The sequence below is a fragment of the Mauremys mutica genome, chromosome 8 (genome assembly GCF_020497125.1).
Source record: "Mauremys mutica isolate MM-2020 ecotype Southern chromosome 8, ASM2049712v1, whole genome shotgun sequence".
Lineage (NCBI taxonomy): Eukaryota > Metazoa > Chordata > Testudines > Geoemydidae > Mauremys > Mauremys mutica.
Window position 1 is genome coordinate 57,312,870 of NC_059079.1, and position 25,173 is coordinate 57,338,042.

The following is a 25,173-nucleotide window of genomic DNA, read 5'->3' on the forward strand; positions in this document are numbered from 1 at the left end:
TAAATGTAAGCAAACTTGTTTGTCTTAGCGAATGGCTGAACAAGAAGTAGGACTGAGTGGACTTGTAGGCTCTAAAGTTTTGCATTGGTTGTTTTTGAGTGCAGTTATGTAACAAAAAAAAATCTACATTTGTAAGTTGCACTTTCACAATAAAGAGATCACGCTACAGTATTTGTAAGAGGTAAATTGAAAAATACTGTTCATTTTTACAGTGCAAATATTTATAATAATAATAAAGTGAGCAGTGGACACTTTGTAGTCTGTGTTGTAATTGAAATCAATATATTTGAAAATGTAGAAAAACCTTCAAAATATTTAATAAAATTCAATTGGTATTCTATTGTTTAACAGTGCGATTAAAACTGATTAATCATGATTAATTTTTTGAGTTAATTGTGGTTAATTGACAGCCCTACTATGAATACACCTTCATGTGGAAAAATATCCTGAGTCTGAGGCTATGTCTACACTGGAAACTTCAAAGTGCTGCTGCGGGAATGCTCCTGCGGCAGCGCTTTGAAGTGTGAGTGTGGTCACGCGCAAGTGCTGGAAGAGAGCTCTCCCAGTGCTCCTGGTAATCCACTTCCATGAGTGGATAAGCTCTGAGCGCTGGGAGCACGGCTCCCAGCACTTGGAGCCTGTCTACACTAGCGCTTTAAAGCGCTCAGACTTGCTGGGCTTAAGGAGGTGATTTCACATCCCTGAGCCTGCAAGTTAGAGCGCTATAAAATGTATGTGTATACAAGCCCTCAGTCTCATTTACACTAAGGCCTCTTTACACCACTCTGCTATTGTTAAAGGGATATTAAATGTAATTGATGACCACTGCAAAGCCCCCTTAATGATACCATATCAGTTTAAAAGGGTCTTTATGTAAATGAGACTCAGGCCTTCTGTGTCTACATGTGGAGTCCACTACACCCCCTCTAGAATATGTTATCATCACTATCTTCTCTCTTTCAGGATTGTTTATTCACTTACTACCCCTAACTCATATTCCTTCCATGAACTGCAGTCCATTAACACTTCCTATACCTCTATTCTCTAGCCTCTTTTTTTTCCCCCTCTTGCCTCACTGTCCTGTAATGAATTCTTTGTTTCTAGCTACAACTCCATCCTGTACTCCACAATTTACTATTTTTCCCCTCTTTCTGACTAACTGAACCATCCCAACCACCTCCAACCTTGACTCACTTCCCATTTCTGGTGTATCTGCTCTGGCTACCATGCTTCTGGAGGAAATCTGGAGATCATATGGACTCCACTGAAGTTTGTCATCTTTGTATTCAGCATGGCTATCAAAGGCAATTAAACATAGCCCACTTATTTAGTGTTTGTGCAGAAGAAGATGAATTTCATCCTTAATGAATAATCATAATATGTGGTTTAGCTGTGTACCTACATTCCCTAATATCAAAGGGATTTTTCTTTAGTCTTGTTGAGGATGAGCTATACAGATGAGTAATATACATTGTTGGTGATCCCTCAAGGATGATCTCTTTCACAGGTTTTATTTTTCATGGGTCCTTTGGTGACTGAAGAGTCCAATTCTTGATCCACAGGCTCGTTGGCAGACATTGCAGGTGGTGTTGGAAGACAGAGTTGGGTCGCGATTGCTGCGTGACCATTGTCTTTCCTTTCTTTTCTGGCGTTTTTCTGCCACCAGGACAGAAGGCGATTTTCCTCAAAAGTAGACCTTCCTTCTCTGACAAGTCTTTGAGTGAAAATCACTCTGCAGCATCACCTGCTGGGTAATACCTGCAGAACAAATTATCTGCAAATCAGAATTCCATCTCTGTATCCTGTACAGAAAATAACAAAGGCCAATTCGCCAGTAGCTGTGTGAGACTGTTAAAATAAAAAAATTTGGAGTTGAGAGGTTTTCCGGGGAGATATGAGGCTAATAATTGTCAAACAGACAGGAGTATAAATTTGCTCTGAAATCAAGAGGTATAATAAATCTGGATATTTGCTGCTATGAATTGGCTAACAAATTATAATGATAAATTTAACTTTATCCCTCTCTACCATTCATTGTAACAAAGGAAATTTTTCTTCTTTAGGTCAAATTTGGAAACTGTAACACTCCCAAGCCCAGTTTCTTTGATTTTGAAGGAAAGCAGAAATGGTAAGAGGAAATCCTTGCAATTCTTAAAATAAAATCAGAAATTGTTATTTTTAGTCATCTTCTAGATTGCTTGAACTAGAATATTACTTTGCATGTATCTCTTTCTTAATGATTAAAATAATCCTTTAGGGGATTCTTAAAATGGTGGTGGTGGTCTGCTAATTTACTGTTGTATTGGTTTAATCAGCAACAAATAAATACAAGTGGGTGAAGGAGGTGTGTAGTTTTTTTTTTTTTTTTTTAAGTCTGATTGATGGCTTCAAAATTGGGTAAAAGATGTCTTTCCTTTTCCCAGAAGTATGAAGGTAGGCTTGTGTTAGGCCTGATCACTGTTTCGTTGGTGACAATGAATAAGAGGCAGATGTATCCGTTCTATTGAGTGGGCCATTTATGTTTTTCTCTGTACCCAGGGAAGCGTGGAAAGCGCTGGGAGATTCAAGTCCCCACCAGGCTATGCAAGAATACATTGCCACAGTGAAGAAACTGGATCCCAGTTGGAATCCTCAGGTAGGATAAATGGAAATAAATAACATGCAGAAATCAATGTAAACACTTTTTTTTATTGCACATCTGAATATTTGCATCAGGTCTTCATCTAAAAAGAGCTCCAGGAAAAGTTAATTCACTGCACAGGAAACATAACTTCTTAGAGTAGTTTTAAAGAGTATTTCAGCCACCAGGTTTATTACTTTATCAGATATATAAGGGTTTCATAGTCTCTCTGGTGTATGGGCATTGTCTCCTTTTAAGAGGAACATTTTTTTAAAAACAGGTATCTCTTTTACCTGGGCACCATTATAGCATAAAAAATACAGTGTCTTTACAGCAGGGGTGGGCAAACTTTTTGGCTTGAGGGCCATATTGGGGTGCCAAAACTGTATGGAGGGCTGGGTGTAGTGTATTAAATTGCTCCCTGTAGTAATGTGCTACTTATGGTGTAGTACTTACTGCTGCCAGTCCTGGTACTCTGAGCAGCATGGTAAGGGGGCAGGGAGCGGGGGGTTGGATAAGGGGAGGAGGTTCCGGGGGGCAGTTGGATAGGTGTGGGTGTCCCAGGGGGCCTGACGGGTTTGAGGTGTGGATGGGGGCGGGGCAGTCAGGGGACAGGAGGATTGGCTAGGGGGTGGGTGGGGTTCCGGGGCGGAGGTTGGGGCAGGGGTGTCCCTGGGACAAGGAGCAGGGGAGGTTGGATGGGTTGGGTAGGGTGACCAGATGTCCCGATTTTATAGGGACAGTCCTGATTTTTGGGTCTTTTTCTTATATAGGCTCTTATTTACCCCCCACCCCTGTCCTGATTTTTCACACTTGCTGTCTGGTCACCCTAGAGTCGGAGGTTCTGAGGCGGGCAGTCAGGGGGCAGGAAGTGGGAGGGAGCGGATAGGGGGAGGGGGCCAGGCTGTTTGGGGAGGCACAGCCTTCCCTGCCTGGGTATAGTGTATTAAATCACTCCCTGTAGGAATGTGCTACTTACGGTGTACTACTTCGGGGTGCCAGTCCTGGTGCTCTGAAAGTAGCACATTCCCCTGGGGAGCAATCTAATACACTGCACCCAGTGGCTCTCGCAGCCCTGCTGCCCAGAGCGCTGGCAACACGGTGAGCTGAGGCTGTGGGCGAGGGGCCGGGGACTAGCCTTCCCGACTGGGAGCTCAAGGGCCGGGCAGGACGGTCCCCTGGGCCGTACTTTGTTTGACTTAGAATTACAGGAAACTGTGGAACGTCTACATCCTTTTTATACACCTTTTAAAAATACCTACTTCAGGCATGTTGATTTTATGTTGGTGAAAATTTGTGGTTCTGTTGCTCCTCTACTTTAGGGAAGAGAGTTCTTGTCTGAACACAAGACTTGGAACCAAGAACTTGAGTTCTAATTCTGGTTTTGATGCCTCCTGTGGCTTTAGGGTAGATGTGGGACATCTGTGGCTGTAGCTCAGCTTCCCCATCTTTAAAATGGGGATGCTGATGCTCCTCTGTCTCAGAAGCTTGCTGTGAGAATTAGTTAATATTTGCAGAGCGTCTGGAGGATGAAAAGAACTATAGAGCATCTCTAGAAAAATAACTCTGGACTGTACAATCCCATTAGCATACAAAAGTAAAAGTGATTTGCCATGCTCTACCTTACATAAAATCTTGTCCAACCTAAAACATCCATGCAAAATAAGGAAAAAATCCAATAAATATTGATCAGTTAAAAGCCTGAATGAACAAAAACACCTTGCAGCTCAAGTATTATTCATAAAGTAGGGGGGAAACCCTTTCTGTATCCTTATGGATGCAATCGCTGCAATGTAGCTTCTGTTGATAAATAGAAATCTTCCCACTGAAATGTCATGGAGTGTGGCATGCTCATCCTCTTTTGGTGGCCGGTTCTGATTTGTATGATGGTACTCTGCAGCAAGAATCTAGGACATGAATTCAAGAATTGACTTTGTTTTTCAAAATGTCTAAAAATCGAACCATGCAGTAAATGAAGGAGCTGGAATTCTGGCACTTTTTCCTGGCAAAGAATGAGTGCGTCTGAGCATGATTACTCCTCCCAGTATCCTGCACTGCACATATCTATCCTCTTCACTCCTTAGTGGAAGGTGAATAAGCAGAAATCAGCATATGTTCTGGTCACATTAATACAGCTGTTGGAGGTACTTCCATTGATTGCAGTATCTATGAGGTGAAGAATTTAAAGGGCACCAGGCAAAGCGCTAGACTTAAAAATGGACCTGTCTTGATTGTGCCAATTCAGAGCTCTTTCCTTGAGGAGTCAGTCATGACATTTTCTTTCAAAATTAATTTTTTAAAAAGCATATGAATTCAGTTCTGGGAAAGGGTGTTGAATGAATATCCCTGGAGACTGAACTCCACTATTCAGAGAGAGCAGGCATTGTCACCCATCCAGCCCATTGACCAGGAAAGGGAGTTCAGTCACCAACCTCATTTAATCCTTGGTGCCTCTGGGACTGCTAATAAGTGGTAGTGATTTTTGCATTGTGGATCCTTGTCCACTGGGAACTGAATTGAACAACAACAAAGCCCCATAGTATACTGGTGTGACTTTTTTAAATTGTATTTGTAAATGTTGTGTGACTTTGAGAGTCCTGTCAGGAGAGAAACGGGCTCGGTCCGTATAGTGGTTCAAAGCATTAGTGCACAGGCTTGTTTACTGTGAGTTTCACACTCATCCATGCCTTCTTTTTTCTTTTGTTTTCAGTCATAGAAATGTTTGAAGGGTTTGGGGAGCAATGATAGACTCTGAAAGGGGGGCCACTCTTAAGGCAGGTAGGGCCCAAATTGTCTTACCTTGCCAGTTTCAGCCAGGAGTGAATGCCAGTGTTCAGCAGATTTTAGTATCCTTATAGCTTTGAAACCACAAAAAGGAGTGGTTTGAGGCTATATGGATTTCCTTTTCAATAGATGTTTCGCCCTAACATTTCAGCGGATCTAAGTGTTTTAGACTGTCACATATGTAACTGAATTTCTTTCTCAAAACTTTAAAGATAATAAGCATTTTCTGTTTGCTTTCAGAACTCCCAAGTATAATGATAATGAAAATGACGTAGGGATAATAATGTAAAAGTCTTTCTGTCTTGATGTGCATTCCCCATAGCTTAGACCCTAAATTTCATATCCTGATTGTATCCCTTGCCTTGCAAACTGCCTGTGAGTGAGCCAGAAATCAGTTGAACAAGGTAGGAAGGCTCTGCATTGGAGGAAGGTGGTCAAAAATAGAACGGGGAAGAGGAGAAAGTTGCTACATTCTGCAGCATTTGTGCAGGGAAAGGGTTTTAAGAGGGAGAGAATTATTAATTAGTATGTTAAACAGCAACCTCTTGTCGCCATGTGTAGCGAAGTAAGACTCACCCTTGTGACACCTCTTGCTGGTTATCCTGGGAATTAGCTCAGTTTCAGCCCAGAGCGTCCTCTGCTGGCTGGTGGCTCACCTGCCTCAGGCCTCATGTCTTGCCCAGACCCCGGTGCCCTTTACCTCAGGGTTCTGCCCCTGCAGTACCCCCACTCTGGGCCTCCCCTTCCAGGGGAACCCCCATCCTCTAAACCCACCTTGCCTCAGTGGCTACTGCCAGTCATCATCCAGCTCCTGCTCACTGGGGCAGACTGTAGTCTGTAAACCACTCATCATTGGCAAGGGGGAGTTTGGATCTGCTGCCTCTGCCTAACCCTGGGCTGCACCTTTGCAACCCCAGTACCTGTTTTGGCCTTTAGCAAGGCCCGCAACCTGGGGAATTTGCCAGGCTGGAGTTCCCCAGCTCCTCTGGCCTATCTCCATCCCTGTACCCTGAGCTCCCAGGCAGCCAGGTCCTTCTCTCCCAAGTGCTAGAGAGAGACTGACCCAGCTCCTGGCTCACAGACCTTTTATAGGTCTAGCAGTCTCCTAATTGGGTGTGACCCCAGCTGTGGCTGCCTTCCCAATCAGCCTATTCTTATTGGCTCTCAGCTCCAGCCCTCTCCAAGAGCTGGCTTTTAACACTTTCAGGGCTGGAGTGGGGTGACTGCCCTGCTACACCATGATATTTTCCATTCATTGGCTATTGTTTAACCAAGTTAGTAATGGTACACAGGAGAACCAGACCTCCCCTTCTCTCATCTCTCTGGGGTTGATCTCATGCCATCTATACTCTGAGTTTGTTGCACCAGGTCCACCTTCCTGCAGCCACAAGAGGGAGCTCTGTTCATTATAATAACTAAGGTATATTTGTCGTGGAAAGGTGATATAATAATAAAGTTATTATAGTCTTCAAATTTTAAATTTAATTTAAAAAAAAGATTTGTGTGTACAGTACTAGGTGCTTAGTCACTGTCTCTTTCCTCCTCACGTGATCAGCTGGTAGGCCAGGTTTCTTAGGTTTTTTTCCCATTATAAGTAGCTGGTGAACAAGAAACAATAATTGTGTGTGTCTGATGGGCTTTGTTGAGAGAAAATATAGGGTCGCTTATTAGGAATATGAAAAGTTTAGCTGTTCAAGATGGATTAAATTTACCAGCATTTTTTTTTTAAATAGAGAGCGCTATCAGATTTTAAATTCTCTTCAGAGTCCATTTCACAGCATAATATGTTTCATTACCAGAAAGCTTTTCTGATGTTCATATATATTTTCCCTTTAAAATTTCATAAAAACACTTTAAAAATGTGTTAACCTTTGTTCTCAGGGGTTTTATGATGCCATCACAAAAATTCCTCTCAGATTTAAAACTCAAAGCTTGTTTTAAAATAATAAAAAAAAAAATACAGTAGAGGAATTCTACTGTCCCCAGTTACAAAATGGTATGGGGTGGAGTGTGGAGGAGTGACAGAGGGGTCCCTTTTGTGCCAGTTTAGTCAATTATATTGTGTACATATCTTTAATTGACTAGGATTTATACGGGATTATTTATTCCCTGCAAATCTGCAATTCATAGAGGTGCAGACCACAGTCTGTGTGCCATTGCACACAAGAAAAGTTAGGGTGCATTCTGGGTTATTGCTTCTCATACCAAGATGAATATCAGCACTCTAAGTGCTTGGCACACAGTTCATGCAATAAAAATAAATAACAATGTAAACAACTCCACTTCTTTTAGCTCTTTCTTCAGTTCAGACCTTCCATTTACCTCCTTTGACAGAAACTTTGTGACTAAATTCTCCTTCTTCCCGTTCTTATATGGCAAATCTGCCTGTTGCCATCGTTGCAGCTCTTCCCACATACAGCATAGACAGTTCCATCTTTGTTAAATCCTCCTGCAAGCCTGCCTTTCTTCTTGCCTCAACTATTTAAGTTCCTTTCTGTGTGACCTCAAGTCTTCAGCAGGTCCAGAACACTGCTGCATGCCTCTTACTTGCAACAGGAAGCATGATCACCTCTCCCTCTTTGCAGGATCTGTTTCTCAACTAAGGCCTGGTCTACACTAGGACTTTAATTCGAATTTAGCAGCGTTAATTCGAACTAACCGCTCAACCGTCCACACCAGGAAGCCATTTAATTCGAACTAGAGGGCTCTTTAGTTCGAATTTGGTACTCCACCCCGACAGGTGGAGTAACGCTAAATTCGACATGGCTAGCTCGAATTAGGCTAGGTGTGGATGCAAATCGAACTTAGTAGCTCCGGGAGCTATCCCACAGTGCACCACTCTGTTGACGCTCTGGACAGCAGTCGGAGCTTGGATTCTCTGACCAGCCACACAGGAAATGACCCGGGAAAATTTGAATTCATTTTCCTGTCTGGGCACTTTGAATCTGACGTCCTGGCTGGACATCGGGGCGAGCTCCGCAGCACCTGCAACGATGCAGAGCTCTCCAGCAGAGGAGTCCGGCCAATCCAAGAATAGAAAGAGGTCCCCAGCATGGACAGACCGGGAAGTCCTGGATCTGATCGGTGTGTGGGGCGAGGAGTCTGTGCTGTCGGAGCTGCGCTCCAGCAAGCGGAATGCAAAGACCTTCGAGAAGGTCTCCAAAGCAATGATAGAGAAAGGATACAGCCGGGATGCAATGCAGTGCCGCGTGAAAATCAAGGACCTGAGACAAGGCTACCAAAAAGTCAGAGCGGCAAACGGACGCTCCGGAGCCCTGCCGCAGACATGCCGCTTCTACGAGGCACTGCATGCCATTCTAGGTGGGTCTGCCACCACTGCCCCACCAGTGACCGTGGACTCAGTGGATGGCATAGTGAACCTGGACAGTTCCTCCTCGATGTTCGCCAATGTGGAAGATGAGGAACGGTCTGTGGAGGACGGCGCAGGCGACAGCGAACACAATACCGCTTTCCCTGACAGCCAGGATCTCTTCATCACCCTCACAGAGATCCCCTACCAACCCTCCCCGGCCGTTAACCCGGACTCTGAATCAGGGGAAGGATCAGGCGGTAAGTGCTATAAACATGTAAACATTTATTTTTTATAAAACAGGTATAAAAAAATAGAAATACTATATATAAAATTTTCAATGAAAAACTATATGAAAAGTAGGTCCACACATATAGGGATTGAACAATAATCGTCCAGGGACAATTCAAGAAAGGTCTCATTTAGGTCCTCGAAAAGCCTCCACAGGAGGTTCCTGGGGAGAGGTGCCTTGTTGGGTGCTCCATGGAAGCACACTCTTCCGCGCCAGGACATCCTTATGTAGATGGGAATCATCGCCTCCACAAGCATGGCTGCATATGGTCCTGGTCTCTGCAGGGCTTCCCTTAGCATCCGCTCTTTGTGACTCCGAGGGACCCGCATCAGGGTGATCTCGTTCATGAAATGCTGCATCTAATTAGGGCAATTAGTGTATTGTTACTGTTGTGAATGGTTGACTTTTACTTTGCATAACAATGACCCTCGCTTAACAGCCACGTGTTGTAGGCCACATAGGAAAAGCATACATTGATCTTTCCCGTGCACTGGCGGGAGTGGCTGGAAAAGGGTCAGAGTATATGATTTCCAGATTGCCTTTAGCGGGAGGGCACAGCTATCCATTAACTGATAAGCAGAATGTACTGTAAGGCTTACCAGGACTGTCTGCTAGACGGATTCAGCTGTCTCTCCCCACTTGTCCGCTCTCCTGTGCAATGCCACAGCGAATGAGAGCGTATTCCGAAATCTCGAACTTGTCCTGAGATCTCGTGAGACTTGTTGCCCTGTATGGTCTTGTTCAGAGAAACTGACTAGACTGTGTTCACTGTTCGCAAACATGTATCTGTTCAAGGAAATCAGTTACTTTTCCCATCACACAGCTTCGGCTCTTTCCCGGACTGCCCCGGCATCCCCCTCGCAGAGGCTGGCGCAGATTAGGTGGCGAAAGAAAAAGACTAGGGACGAGATGTTCGCGGAACTGATGGCTTGCTCCAGAGCCGAGGCGGCAGAGCAGAGACAGTGGAGGGAGACCCTATGTCAACAGCATCGCACACACATCGAACGGGAGGACAGGTGGCGGCAGGAAGACCAGCAGGCAACTCAAACGCTGCTTGGGCTAATGAGGGAGCAAACGGACATGCTCCGGCGCCTTGTTGATGTTCTGCAGGACCGCAGGCAGGAGGACAGAACCCCCCTGCAGTGTATCTGCAACCGCCCTCCCCCGCCAAGAAGTCCTGCCCCCCCCTCACCCAAAAGTACAAGACGGCGGGGTGGTAGGGGCCGTGAGAACTGTCACTGCACCACTGCATAGCGCTAATGTACCACACACCTCTCACGCTATAAATTTGTAGAAGTGCTTCCCTTACAGGCTCACCCAGTCCCAAATCCAAGTTTCATCCCCCCACTGTGTATTAGATTATTAAAAGCTGTTTGCTGTTATTCACTGTTTCGGTCACGTCTTTCGTGTCAGAGGTTTTTTTTGTTGTATGGGGGGGGAGGGGATTTATAATTGCACGGTATAGCCTACATTACCAGGGTACAGACTTGGGGCCATGATCAACTGCAGGGCACACACACACTGCAGTCAGTAGGCACCAGGGTCACTCTGTGTGGTGTATGCTGCCCTGGGTCATTCTGTGATGTGTATGCTTGTCCAGGGTCCTAGCGCCTGCCACCCCCTTAATGTTAAGGCAGGCTGCCCTTACCATGCACTTCCACCGTAGCAACGAGCCTCTCCGCTGCCCTGAGCCCCAACAAGAGCCCTCATCCACGGACAGATACTCACCCTTCCCCCTCACCCCTTCCTACGCCCAAACCCGCAGCCCACTGCCGTCATCCAAACCCCTATCCAAAGAAGGCACCACTCGCCCCTTCCTGCAAACCCACCCCTTCCTGCAATCCCTCCCCTTCATGCACAACCACTTGCAACCGTCCCCCACCCCAGAGACCTATGTAGGAGCAGGAGGATGTCATTCCTCTATGGAACAAGCGGTCTGTACATCAGTGCACACCGTGCCCAGCACAGTATGCGTCCATGTTTCAACACCTGAACAGAAATGCAAAGTAAAACAAAGATTTATTAATAATGAGTGTTACAATTAATTTGCTTTAAAACGTACTTTGGAAGTGGGGGAAACTTGGAGAACGGGGTATGTAACCGCAGATCGAAATCGACACATACAGACACAGGCCCAGGGTCAGTTTCTCTTGAAAGCAAGTGGAGAGTCATAGGTTACCCTGCTCTCCGAGGAAACTTGCTTTCAAAGCCTCCCGGATACACAGCGCTTCCCGCTGGGATATTCTCTCGGCACGGGTGTCTGGCTGAGCGTAAACTGCAGCCAGGCGATTTGCCTCAACCTCCCATCCGGACAAAAAGGTCTCGCCCTTGCTCTCACAGAGATTGTGTAGCACACAGCAAGCAGCAATAACTACGGGGATATTCTTTTCGCTGATGTCCGAGCGAGTCAGTAAGCTCCGCCATCTCCCCTTAAGACGTCCGAAAGCACACTCCACCACCATTCTGCACTTGCTCAGCCGGTAGTTGAAGAGTTCCTTCTCTCTGTCCAAGGTGCCTGTATAGGGCTTCATGAGCCAGGGCATTAGCGGGTAGGCTGGGTCCCCGAGGATCACTGTAGGCATCTGCACATCCCCAACCGTTATTTTGTGGTCCGGGAAGAAAGTACCTGCCTGGAGGCGTTTAAACAGACCAGAGTTCCTGAACACACGCGCGTCATGAACCTTGCCCGCCCACCCAACGAAGATGTTGGTAAAACGTCCCCTATGGTCTACCAGTGCTTGCAGCACCATTGAAAAGTAGCCCTTTCGGTTAATGTACTCGCTGGCCTGGTGGGCTGGTGCCAGGATAGGGATGTGAGTCCCATCTATAGCCCCACCGCAGTTTGGGAATCCCATCGCGGCGAAGCCATCTATGATGTCCTGGACGTTTCCGAGAGTCACTACCTTTGAGAGAAGTTGCTCAACGATTGCGTGGGCTACTTCAATCACAGCAACCCCCATGGTAGATTTGCCCACGCCAAAGTGGTTCGCTACTGACCGGTAGCTGTCTGGTGTTGCAAGTTTCCAGAGGGCTATGGCCACTCGCTTCTGCACACTCAGGGCTGCTCGCATCCGGGTGTCCTGGCGCTTCAGGGCAGGGGACAGCAAGTCACAGAGTTCAAGGAAAGTGCCCTTACGCATCCTGAAGTTTCGCAGCCACTGTGATTCATCCCAGACCTGCAGCACTATGCGGTCCCACCAGTCCGTGCTTGTTTCCCGGGCCCAGAATCGCCGTTCCACACCATGAACTTGACCCATTGCCACCATGATCTCCACGGCGCGGCGTAACCTGCTTTGTGAGAGGTCTGCGCCACTCTGTGAATTCCTGTCCTCACCGCGCTGCCGGAGCCTCCTCGCACGATTTCTCAGCAGCTGACTGTGGAAGAGATGGACGATAAGGTGCGAGGAGTTGACAACGGCCATAAGTGCAGCGATGATCGCAGCGGGCTCCATGCTCGCAGTGCTGTGGCGTACACGCTGTAACCGACAAGAGAAGGGCGCGAACAGATTTCCCGCCGGAGCTTTCAGGGAGGGAGGGCGTGATTGACGGTTCAATGACAACAGTTACCCAAAAGCACCCTCGACACATTTTTCCCCCAGGAGGCATTGGGAGCTCTACCCAGCATTCCAATGGGCAGCGGGGACTGCGGGAACTGTGGGATAGCTTCACACAGTGCACCGCTTCCAAAGTCGACGCCAGCCCCGTTACTGTGGACTCAGAAATTCGAATTAGTGTATTTACTGTGGATACACAAATTCGACTTCATAAGGTCGAATCCACAAATTCAACTTAAGTAGATTCGAAATAGTCTTGTAGGTAGACAAGGCCTGAGAGTAGTATTTATCTGGCTTGGGTTTTGCAACATGGAAATGAAACATTTGAAGGAGAAATGTAAAGACCCAGAGAAACATAAAACACATTTGCCCTTGTAGTGGAGACCTTCCACTTGACCACCCATATTGCCAGTTTTTTTACATCACTTGTGGTGTACTAGCTTGTGAATAAAATTTTACCCATAATGCAAAACTTAGAATTCCTCCTGTGTAATAAGGAATAAAGTCATCAAAGCACAGGGCAATGTCTGCACACTGATCAAGCAAAGCAAGAAGATAGCTCTTGGTTCCAGAGGGGGCCCAAGATTCCCAAATCTTGGTGAAACTAGATTAGTATCCCCCTTCCTGAGCCCTCTTGGGTCTTGAAATTCCAACGCTGAGATTTTGAGGGAATAAATGTACATGTATATTCAAACTGCTGGTCTATGCTGTTTTTAAATTCTTTCAGTGCACTCTATGATGACTAATTGACGTCAATAAAGCACTACTAGTGCTGTGTTATTAGTGAGCAAGTGCAGAGCACAGAATTGAAAGCAGCCACCAGAGGATCACTGAAGAGAATAAACAACCCTTCTGATAAAAACAGAACAAGCTTGAAAGCAAATGAAGTTGAAGGAATAACATATTGTTGCTACAGGCACAGAGTAGACCTGTAAAACAGAGAAGTTGTATGGAATGAATGTTAATTTGGTTGAACTCTGTTTCGCCAGAATGGGCTGCAGAGGGCAGTATTTCATAACACAGCAGCCAGCTACTAGAGTGTTCATGGGTTTGAATGTGTTCCTGTCACTATTCAAATAGCCTTTCTTCACCACATTTAAAATGTTGTTGTTCACTTGCTTGTACCTAAAACATGTATAAGAGAGAATTCACAATTCAAGGATACTTTGAAAGTCTGGAGAATCTGTTTCTTAACCACAAAAAAATGGACTACACTCTGAATCTAGATACTGTAGGTGGAGCTGGATATTATTGATGTAATCTCAGGAAATATTCTAGTAACAAATGATACAGCTTGTTTTAAATTGATTAATGTTTCATATTTATTAGATGTTGGTCCGAGCCATAACTCCAGCCCCAAACTTAGAACCTCTATAATGACCCAAACCAAAACTCTGTATCTAAACATTCCAAAACTTGGGATTTGAAATCCAGACCTGAGTTTCATAAAGCTTGGTTTTGGTGCTCAAATGTGGCCTGTTAGAGTTTTGAGCAACTCTGACTGAGTTTCAGATTTAAGATTTTATATTGAGCGCCTGTCTTAACATTTTATTAACAAACGGGTAAATCAGGCTAATGTTATCCTTCTGAATCTGCAAATTTGCAACTTGGTATCAGAGAACTTCTGTATTGGAAGAATTTAAGTAAATAACTTAAGTAAATTTTATTGAAAAAGCTGTGGCCCATAAACAGTATCTGAGCACCCACCATGCCTTCCCAGTGTGTCTCTCACTCAAACAGATGTCACCTTCCTAATCTGGCCACGCAGCCACAGTTTGCAGTCAGAAGTGAGAAGCAGAGTGGTTTGGAAAGGATTACAATGGGGGTGGGGAGAGTAGGGGAAAGATGTGTTGGGTCTATGGCTAATGTGAAAATACCATTGATTCCATTCCTCCTATATGTTTAGTTTGCTGGGATGTGAATATCTCTGTTTATGGTTTACCATCCAACAGGAAAAACTAGCTCCCTTCTGTAAACTAAGCTACTTCTAGCATTCCATGCATGTAAAGCCTTTGGAAAATAGCAAGTCTGTTTTTTTTTGTTTGTTTTTAATTAATGATCCAACTGAAATGTCAGAATTGGTTAGCTCACTTCTTTATGCCTTGCTGTTGTGGCACATATAATTGTATATATGGGGTTCCCCTGTCACTCAGATCCCTGCAAATCCTTAATTAAAGATGGAGTTTCAGATGCAGTTCTGAACTGCCTGGATTTTGTTTTTTAGTGTGTTAGCTCCTTGTCTTTAATTTACTTTTTTATGGTAATACCTGCTTTTGTATTTTTACCTGAAAATTAAATCAATAGTTCATAAAATATCAAAATCTGTTAGTGAGGTGTTACAAAAACACATACACTGTCAATAGGAAAATACATAATAGCTGCCTTTTAAAGTTAAATAGCTCATATTAATGCTAAACCCCCTCTAAAAACTGACTATAATTTTTAAAACTTTGCTTTAATTGGTAACTGGGGGTGGAGGTGAGAGGAAGCACCAGAAGCTACCAAAAAACTTACTATATTCACCATCACCACCCTGTATGAACTCATTTTTAGCCATCTTGTAAGGTATGTTTTAAATTTACATTTGAACTGATATGTGGTAAATTTCATCCCAATGTAAATTAAAATGGCTGATTTATGAATCCTTCAAAAGCAGTGTTTATAATAGAATATAGCAGCTAACTCGCAAATGTGGTGTTATAACTGGTACTGCAGTGCCAGCCCACACCAGTCTTCATAGTGCTGGCTGTTTGACAAGCTGATTCATGTTTAGGGTTTTGCTCCCATTCTCCAGTGTTCAGGCAGATTTTCAGACTTGTATTTTTGTGGTTCAGCACCATGAATTCATTTGGTTGGATTATCTGCTGCAAGGCCCAAGACTTTAATATACAGTGTGATTCTCCACCTTCACTATTTTTATGCCAGCTGGAAGAGGAGTGTTCATATCTCTGGTAGTTAAGGAAGAATGTTTCTGGAAGAGAGAGAGTGTGTGTGTGTGCGCGTGTGTGTAATTAGAGGAGTAAATCGAGGCTTCATCTTATAGGAATCTACAAAGTGCACAAGATAGAGCTGAAATAAAGGGGGGGATCCTCACAATAGACTTCTCAGTTAACGTACAGCAGTAATTTGTCAGCACACAGTTTTAGAACATTAGTAGACGTTATACTAACGTTTCAGCTGGTGGGACGGAGATCTCATGACCTCCTGCAGCTACAGATTCGGTAACATTATGTGAGCTGGCCCTGCCCAGTGAGGAAGATGTCCATGGTTATTTTAGAATCCTACCTGTGAAGTTAGTTCCTTTTGGTTGTAAGAATAGTAGTCTGTGTTACTACAGATAGTCCTGAAAATACTTTTCTTGGTGTTAGAGCAGTGTTTCTGGAGTGATTTGCGGGAGACCAAAAGAACTGTGATGTTGAATATGACCCGTTTTGTTTTACCAAATTGAGAACAATGCAGTTCATTAGCTATACAGGTTAAGAATTTATGGACCTTTTACAATTTGACTGAAAATGTATTTTTTTAAAAATCAACTCCTACATCATTGATAAGAGAACAGTCCATTCATACTGTTTCATAAGGCAACATAATACCACTTCACAAGTACTAGCTACTCACAACATCTGTTCAAGGAAAGGAGGTAAGTTATCATGCCCATCTTAGTGATTGGGAAACTAAGGGAGATGCCACACAAAAGGAGCCCATTTTATCCCCAAGGTATTATGGCTATTACACTAATGAAGGGTTCATATTGCTAAAGACTGAGGCCCTGGTACTGCTGCAGGATCCCTGTATAACCTACTGGTGACTAAAATGCTAAATGTCTGATTTCAGCAATTGGCTAGAAATGTAACAGCTCCTGTAAAAATGAACCTTATAACAGGGAATGTCTGAAATTACTTCATAGTTTTTAACTAATCCTTCCAGGTCTGAATAATTAAAAAAACCTTAACGTTTTGTAAGTTCTACTCATAAAGAAAGCCACTCATGGATACCATCAGTTGTCTGATTGGACCTTTCTTCATATATGTAACTGCATTTTGTTTATAATTTTCATTATGCTAAAAGGATTAGTTTAAACCTCCAGTCCTTTCATTATGTGGGAAGTATAATGTTACCCACGTGAATTTAATTTAAAGTTTAATGGTACAGTCTATAGCTTTTTAACTTACATGTCTTGAGAACATCCGTTTTTAAAACAAACTGTCTTCTGTCATATGCATGCTAGTTTTAAAATAAACTAACACAGATTAGTGATCACTTAATAATGGACAACAAAAGTGTTAATCCACTACTGTGAATGTAATGATGTACCAATAAACGGAAGAGTTTAAAAAAAAAAAAGTAGAATGATTTGTCTTTTATTTTCTTTGTCTCTGTAACACTGTCAATGGGAAACAATCTGGCAATTATCCTTCATGAACCTGTAGTCTAAGATGGAGATATCTAAGGTGCAGTATCTGGGGCTGAATATACATTGTTCTAGCAAGTAGAAATATTGTCGTATGCCGTGAATCCGGGTGGATTTAATTTAAATAAAAAAATCATGATTTAAATCACTAGTCAGGAAGACTCAATTTAATCATGGTTTTCTACATAAAAGTGCATTATTGTTGGTTGTTATAATCTTAATACGTATTCTTCACAACTCAGAGATAGATGTAGGTTTCATTTTTAGAAGGTACACCCTATACATTTTTAAAGTGATTTATTTTGAAAACTTTTCAGATTAGTTTTACTGCTATATCAGAAAATGAATGGTTGTTTGGTTATTTCATTTACCAAAGGTAATTGAAGCAGATATTTATGAAGTAATTGGGAGGTGAACTATCTCCAGTTCAACAGGTTAATCATTAATATTTGGAGGGTTTTCTTGCCATGCTGTATTAGGAGGAGAACATCACCAGACAGACATTTAAATTGTTTTATTTAACTAAAAGAACTATAAGATTTTTTTTCTTCAACAGCAAACATATAATATTTTAACAAAACAAGCATAGTCTCTCGCTTTTCATATTTATCTCCAGACTTCTTTTCCTTGTCCAGAACTATTCTGCCCCCAACAATCTTCTATTCATTGAACTTCTTGAAACTTTGCACTTTTAGAGAGAAGTAAGGGATTGACTCTGTGTACACAAATTTGCGGAGGGACAATAGAGTTGAGGTGTGTTATTTCTCACCTCTATATATTTATTTATTTATTTATTTATTTAAAAACATTTTGCTGTTAACCTCTGAAGACACAAATCCACAGTTTGAGAACTGCAAAACTAAGCATCTCAGATGGTATCATCTAAACTGAGCACTGAGTCCCATTGGGTAAATAGAAAGATTAATTTAAGTAATCTATACAGAAGCCTGTGGCACCCCATAAGATTGGGTCCCTAATCTATGAACTGCTGGAACTCATTTACAAATCTTTTCTTAAACATTACATGAATATATTGTCTCATACTATAGAATTGGAATTTATAATCCCTATTCCATTATGAAATATCTTTGAGCTATAATGTATCTTAATTAAAACTATCTTTAGATACGTTTTTTTAGGAAAAAAACTATTTAATTAAAAAATCTGATTTTTTTTAATTTTTTTTTTTAATCATTGATTTTTATCCACCCTGCCATGAATGTTGTATTTGTGGGGCTGTCAGCAGTGCTGTTTTAGGTGGCTTTCCTTTCCTGCAGCAGGCAGACATACTGACAAATGGTTGACAATTCTTGTCACTAGAACCACAATTTACAATGAAGCATAGAAACAAAATGCTAGACTTGGAGTAGAAGTTCCTGCTTCTCTGAAATCTGGTTCTAACCCCATACTCCATATGGACAAGAGGATTTAAATGATGAGGTAGTGTCTTATACAGTAAATATAAACAAAACCGGAATTGGTTAGAGAATATTGCATGAATTTGTTGGTCTTTTATTTTATGTCTCCATAGAAACTTATGGTCTCTCCCTTTTTATTTATGACATTGCAGTCCTCTTTCAGGCTGTTGGACATACAACGCTGCCAATTTATAGCCTGCATTTTATAAAGGTGTGAATTTGGAAGAAGCCAACCAGCAGATCAAGACTGCTGGAGATTTCCTTTGTTAAAATTCTGCTGCTGTATATTGGTTCTTTTAGTTTCCATGTTCTGAAACCAATTATAGGAGTCCATTTCCTTGGGTATTAAGAGTCTTAGTTGGCTCTCTGGAGAGGTAGAAATTATAACATTAACTAAACATGAAATAGTTTAGAGAGAAAAAAATAACTGATTGCTTCCAGGCCAGATCCAATAGGATTTATATTGCCTGGCAGCCAACTAGTTGTCTCAGTGGCGCTTTAACAACTGTATGTTGTACACCATTGCAGAGCTTTCTAGGGATGCATGTTAAAAATTGCGGTGATGACTTTAATAAACTAAGAGTAGAAATGTTCATTTTTAGCTAGTTGAATGTTCAAATGAATTCAGCTGAATTCACTTGTGTTGCTTGATCTCATTAATTAATAAAGGTATCATGTACTGCCTAAAATATATTCCAAAAAAGAACAGTTTAAAAAACGGTGGAATTCATGTGACATCTTAATGCACAGTCTGCACAGTCACAGCACACCTAGGTGTTACAACTGCCTGGCACCTTCAGTCTTGGATGTGTCAGTGATGAGCTGAGCTCCAGGTGAGTATGAAATTTCTGCTCTTTTAGATCCCCTCTGGGTGCTTTCAGTGAGGGTAATGTGGAACACACAGGTGGATGAAAAAATTGAAAATAAAAATGGCTCCAGAGAATTGCACTATTAGAGAGTGTCACGGCTATAAACATTCTCTAGTGTGGTAAGGCAGAGTCTTTTCCCTGTTTTCAACAGAGCACACAAACGCTGTGTTCCTGTCCACACTCATCCTCCTGTCCACGGTCTGGCTTTATTGGTGACTTGTAAAGAATAAACTAACAAACCAAAGGCTAATCTTACTGAGCTTGGGTTTCCCTGCATGACCCTTTCATCCCTAGCTCTCCATCTATTTGGCCCAAAGAGTCACCTTTATATACTGTTTGAGGTAAGTGGGCCCACTTTCTAGGTGACTCAGCAGTAATTGCCATGAACTGCAATGCAGCATTTTAGTATCTGGGTCTAGGTTGACGCAACAGCAGAGCCCTGTTCCCATAAAGGGTCTTAATCTGCCACCCTGTTGCATCCAGTTGTAGCTTCTCCCCACCATATAGTTAATGATAAGTGGACAATTCCACTAAAGTCTAATCTTTCCTTTTGGTTTCTCCATGTATCTGTACTAAAGTTTTCAATGTTTGTGAATCTGAAGACTAACTGGGGGGCGGGGGGGAAAGGGGGTGGTGGAGAGATGACAGCAAAAGTCTTAAATAGTGAAATTTCTGTTGAACTATTCTGTGTGCAAAGTTCTGTGGAAGTATGTAACAGTACTTTTTTGGCAAATCCAATAGGAGACTCTTTTTAAAGTGAGATGTCCAGAAGTTCTCTCTTATATCTACAATAGTTCAAGCCTTGACTTTGGGCGGGGGGAGGAGTGGGAGGGGAATTTATCATTGATAAACATAAGGCAATGGTTGTTGAAGTGTTTGGCCACTGACTGATGAAGTTTTGTTGTTTTTTAAAATAGTGGCAGTCTAACTTTCTAAACTGTGCAGAGATCATATCTGCTTTTGTCTATCATACACGTGTGTGTGTGTGTGTCTGTGTCTGTGTGAGAGAGAGAGCGGAAATTAAAGATGTTGGTATCTAATGACATAAACTTGATGGGTAAGTTGTTTTGGATAAGTTGATGGATAAGTTTTTTTTTTGTAACTTTTTTCCTACAGTAGAGCTAGAAACTGTTAAAGTTTTTGATTTTTCTTGTAGATATTCACAAGCATCACATCTGGTTAAATTAGTGCAGTGCACTGTTTGCATAGCCTCCACATATTCTGCGATTCTGTGGTCATGGAATTTCCCACAGAATCCATTTCTTGTTGCACAATTCTGCTCCAGAATCTAAGCTTTCATAGTTGTGTGGGCAATTGTAAAAACATAAACTAAGGCCAGGTCTGCGCTACAAACGTATTCTGGCATAAGTACATCTCTCAGGGGTTTGAAAAATCCACACCCCTGAGCAATGTAGTTATACTGACCTAACCCCGGGTATGTCTACACTACGGAATTATTCCGATTTTACAGAATTCGATTTTTGGCAACAGTTTGTATAAAGTTGAGTGCATGTATCCACACTAAGCACATTAATTTGGCAGTGTGCGTCATAGTGCCGAGGCTAGCGTCGACCTCCGGAGCGTTGCAGTGTGGGTAGCTATCCCATAGTTCCCGCAGTCTCCCCCGCCCATTGGAATTCTGGGTTGAGATCCCAATGCCTGATGGGGTAAAACATTGTCACGGGTGGTTCTGGGTACATGTCGTCAGGCTCCCCCCTCCCTTCCTCCCTCCCTCGGTGAAAGCAACGGCAGACAGTTGTTTCACGCCTTTTTTCCTGGGTTACCTGTGCTGACGCCATACCACGGCAAGCATGGAGCCCGCTCAGCTGACTGTCACCGTATGTCTCCTGGGTGCTGGCAGAAGTGGGACTGCATTGCTACACAGCAGCAGCTCATTGCCTTTTGGCAGCAGACGGTGCATTACGACTGGTAGCCGTTGTCGTCGTACTCCTGGGTGCTCTTTTAGCCGACCTCGGTGAGGTCGGTCAGGGGCATCTGGGCAGACATGGGAGTGATTTAGCCAGGCCATTCCCATCTTCTGCCAAGCACCCAGGAGATGACGATGGCTAGCAGTCGTACTGCACCATCTGCTGCCAGCCTAAGATGTAAAAGATAGATGGAGTGGATCAAAACAAGAAATAGACCAGATTTGTTTTGTATTCATTTGCTTCCCCCCTCCCTCCGTGAAATCAATGGCCTGCTAAATCCAGGATTTTGAGTTCAGTCCTTGAGGGGGCCATTCTATGTGACAGTTGTTTGTGTTTCTCCTTGATGCAAAGCCACCCCCTTTGTTGATTTTAATTCCCTATAAGCCATGTTGCCAGTTGCTCCTCCCCAGAGCAAGGGCAGACAATCGTTTCGTGCCTTTTTTCAGTGCAGACACCATACATGGCAAGCATGGAGCCCGCTCATCTCAACGCAGCAGTCATGAACATTGTAAACACGTCGCGCATTATCATGCAGTTTTTATGCAGAACTGGAACCTAAAAAACCAGGCGATGGCAGTGCGGTGACGAGAGTGATGAGGACATGGACACAGAATTCTCTTAAAGTGTGGGCCTCGGCGCTTTTTAGATCATGGTGTTAATGGGGCAGGTTCATGCTGTGGAACGCTGATTCTGGGCCTGGGAAACAAGCACAGAGTGGTGGGACCACATAGTGTTGCAGGTGTGGGACGATTCCCAGTGGCTGCAAAACTTTTGCATGCATAAGGGCACTTTCATGGAACTTTGTGACTTGCTTTCCCCTGTCCTGAAGCGCCCGAATACCAAGATGAGAGCAGTCCTCACAGTTGAGAAGCGAGTGGCGATAGTCCTGTGGAAGCTTGCAATGCCAGACAGCTACCAGTCAGTCGGGAATCAATTTGGAGTGGGCAAATCTACTGTGGGGGCTGCTGTGATGCAAGTAGCCAAAGCAATCACTGAGCTGCTGCTACCAAAGGTAGTGACTCTGGGAAATGTGCAGGTCATAGTGGATGGCTTTGCTGCAATGGGATTCCCTAACTGTGGTGGGGCAATAGATGGAACCCATATCCCTATCTTGGCACCGGAGCATCAGGGCAACCAGTACATAAACCGGAAGGGGTACTTTTCAATGGTGCTGCAAGCACTGGTGGATCACAAGGGACGTTTCACCAACATCAACGTGGGATGGCCGGGAAGGGTTCATGATACTCGCATCTTCAGGAACACTAGTCTGTTTAAACAGCTGCAGCAAGGGATTTACTTCCCAGACCAGAAAATAACTGTTGGGGATGTTGACATGCCTGTAGTTATCCTTGGGGACCCAGCCTACCCCTTAATGCCATGGCTCATGAAGCCATACACAGGCAGCCTGGACAGTAGTCAGGAGCTGTTCAACTCTAGGCTGAGCAAGTGCAGAGTGGTGGTAGAATGAGCATTTGAATGTTTAAAGGGTCGCTGGTGCACTTTACTGACTCGCTGAGACCTCAGCGAAACCAATATTCCCATTGTTATTGCTGCTTGCTGTGTGCTCCACAATCTCTGTGAGAGTAAGGGGGAGACGTTTATGGCGGGGTGGGAGGTTGAGGCAAATCGCCTGGCCGCTGATTATGCGCAGCCAGACACCAGGGCATTTAGAAGAGCACACCAGGAAGCGCTGCACATGAGAGAAGTTTTGAAAACCAGTTTCATGATTGGCCAGGCTACAGTGTGACAGTTCTGTTTGTTTCTCCTTGATGAAAACCCGCCCCCTTGGTTGACTCATTCCCTGTAAGCCACCCACCCTCCCCCCTTCAATCACAGATTGCTTGCAAAGGAAATAAAGTCACTATCATTTAAAAACCATGTATTCTTTATTAATTGATTATAAAAATAGAGAGATAACTGACAAGGTAGCCCGGGTGGGGTGTGGGAGGAGGGAAGGAAAAGGCCACTTCAAAACTTGTTGAATGCCAGCCTTCTGTTGCTTGGGCTGTCCACTGGGGTGGAGTGGTTGGGTCCCCGGCGCCTCCTCCGCTGCGTTCTTGGGTGTCTGGGTGAGGAGGCTATGGAACTTGGGGAGGAGAGAGGGCAGTTAAACAAGGGCTGCAGCTGCACTCTGTGATCCTGCTGCCATTCCTGAAGCTCCACCAGACACCGGAGCATGTCAGTTTGATCCTGCAGTAGCCCCAGCATTGCATCCTGCCTCTGCTGATCTTCCTGCCGCCACCTCTCATCTCGTTCGTCCCTCCTGTCCTCACGTTCGTCCCTCCTGTCCTCACGGTCATTGGCCACTTTCCTATACTGTGCCTTTCCACTCATTCAGATGATCTCTTTCATTGCGGGTCGACTGCATGATCTCAGAGAACATTTCATCGCACATGCATTTTTTTCGCTGCCTTATCTGAGAGAGCCTTCGGGATGGAGGAGGGAGGCTTGAAAAATTTACAGCTGCGGGAGGGGGAAAAAAGGGAGAGAAGTATTTAAAAATATACATTTTACAGAACAATGTGTATACTCTTTCACGGTGAACAACACTATTCACTTTACATAGCACATGTGATTTCGGTACAAGGTCACATTTTGCATCTTTTATATTGAGTGCCTGAGGCTTTGGTGTTAGAGATCACAGATGCAGGGCCAGGCAACAGAATTCGTCCTGCAGGCAGCCATGGTAAGCCATAGTCTTTCGGCTTCTGCAACCTTCATAAAAGCAGCACCCTCCTTTCCCATACAAACAAGCAAAGCCCATTGAGTGCTGCGGTTTTCGTGTTAATGTGCAGCAGCAGAAACCAAAGTAACCCCCTCCCCAATCCAATTCTCTGGGATGATTGCTTTACCCCTCCCCCCACCGCGTGGCTGGTTCTCCCCAGAAACCTTCTGCAAAGGCTGTACCTCCAGGAGAGCTTCATGGAGATGTCCCTGGAGGATTTCCGCTCCATCCCCAGACACATTAACAGACTTTTCCAAGACTGTACTGGCCGCGAATGCATCCCAAGTCCTCAGGGCAAATTAATAATTAAACACTTTTAAACCATGTATTATATATACAAAGGTACACTCACCAGAGGTCCCTTCTACGGCTTCATGGTCTGGGATACCGCCTTGGGAGGATATTTTCAGTCATGGTGAGAAAAAGATCCTGGCTGTTGGGGAGAATGGTGTGCTGTGTGCTCTCCTCAAGGTCATCGTCCTCCTCCTCCTCATCTTCCCCATCCACAAAATCCTCAGGCATGGCTGAGGGTACCCCCTCCTTGGAATCCACGGTCAGGGATGGTGTAGTGGTGGCAGCCCTTCTTAGAATGCAGCTCAGCATAGAAGCGGCATGTCTGCAGCTCTGCCCCGGAGCGTCTGTTTGATTTTTTGGTTTTCTGGTATGCTTGTCTGAGCTCCTTAACTTTCACGTGGCACTGTATTGAGTCCCTGTTGTGGCCTCTCTCCAGCATGCCCTGGGAGATTTTTTTCAAATGTTTTGGCATTTTGTCTTTTTGGAACATAGTTCTGATAGCACGGAATCGTCTCCCCATACAGCGATCCGATCCAGTACCTCCCATATGGTCCATGCGGGAGCTCTTTTTCGATTCTCGGACTGCATGGTCACCTGTGCTGATGAGCTCGACTGGCCAAACAGGAAATGAGATTCAAAAGTTCGCAGGCCTTTTCCTGTACACCTGGCCAGTGCATCTGAGTTGAAAGTGCTGTCCAGAGCAGTCACAATGGTGCACTGTGGGATAGCTCCTCGAGGCCAATATCGTCGAATCGCGTCCACACTAACCCTAATTCGAACCGGCGGTATCGATTTCAGCGCTAATCCCCTCGTTGGCGAGGAGTACAGAAATCAATTTTCAGAGCCCTTTATGTCAAAGTAAATGGCTTCGGTGTGGATGGGTGCAGGGTTAATTCGATTTAACGCTGCTAAATTCGACATAAACTCGTAGTGTAGACCAGGCCCCCGATGTAGACAGATTAGGTTAG

At 44.0% G+C, this 25,173-nt stretch overlaps 1 protein-coding gene across 1 annotated transcript in view; it reads left to right on the top strand.

The window, feature by feature from the left end:
- Nucleotides 1-25,173, top strand: part of ACBD6 (acyl-CoA binding domain containing 6) — a 157,556-nt gene that overhangs the window by 10,093 nt on the left and 122,290 nt on the right. Inside the window, exons 2-3 of the mRNA XM_045026959.1 lie at nt 2,064-2,128; nt 2,539-2,635. Coding sequence (XP_044882894.1) covers nt 2,064-2,128; nt 2,539-2,635 — 162 coding nt within the window. The remainder of the gene's footprint in view (nt 1-2,063; nt 2,129-2,538; nt 2,636-25,173) is intronic.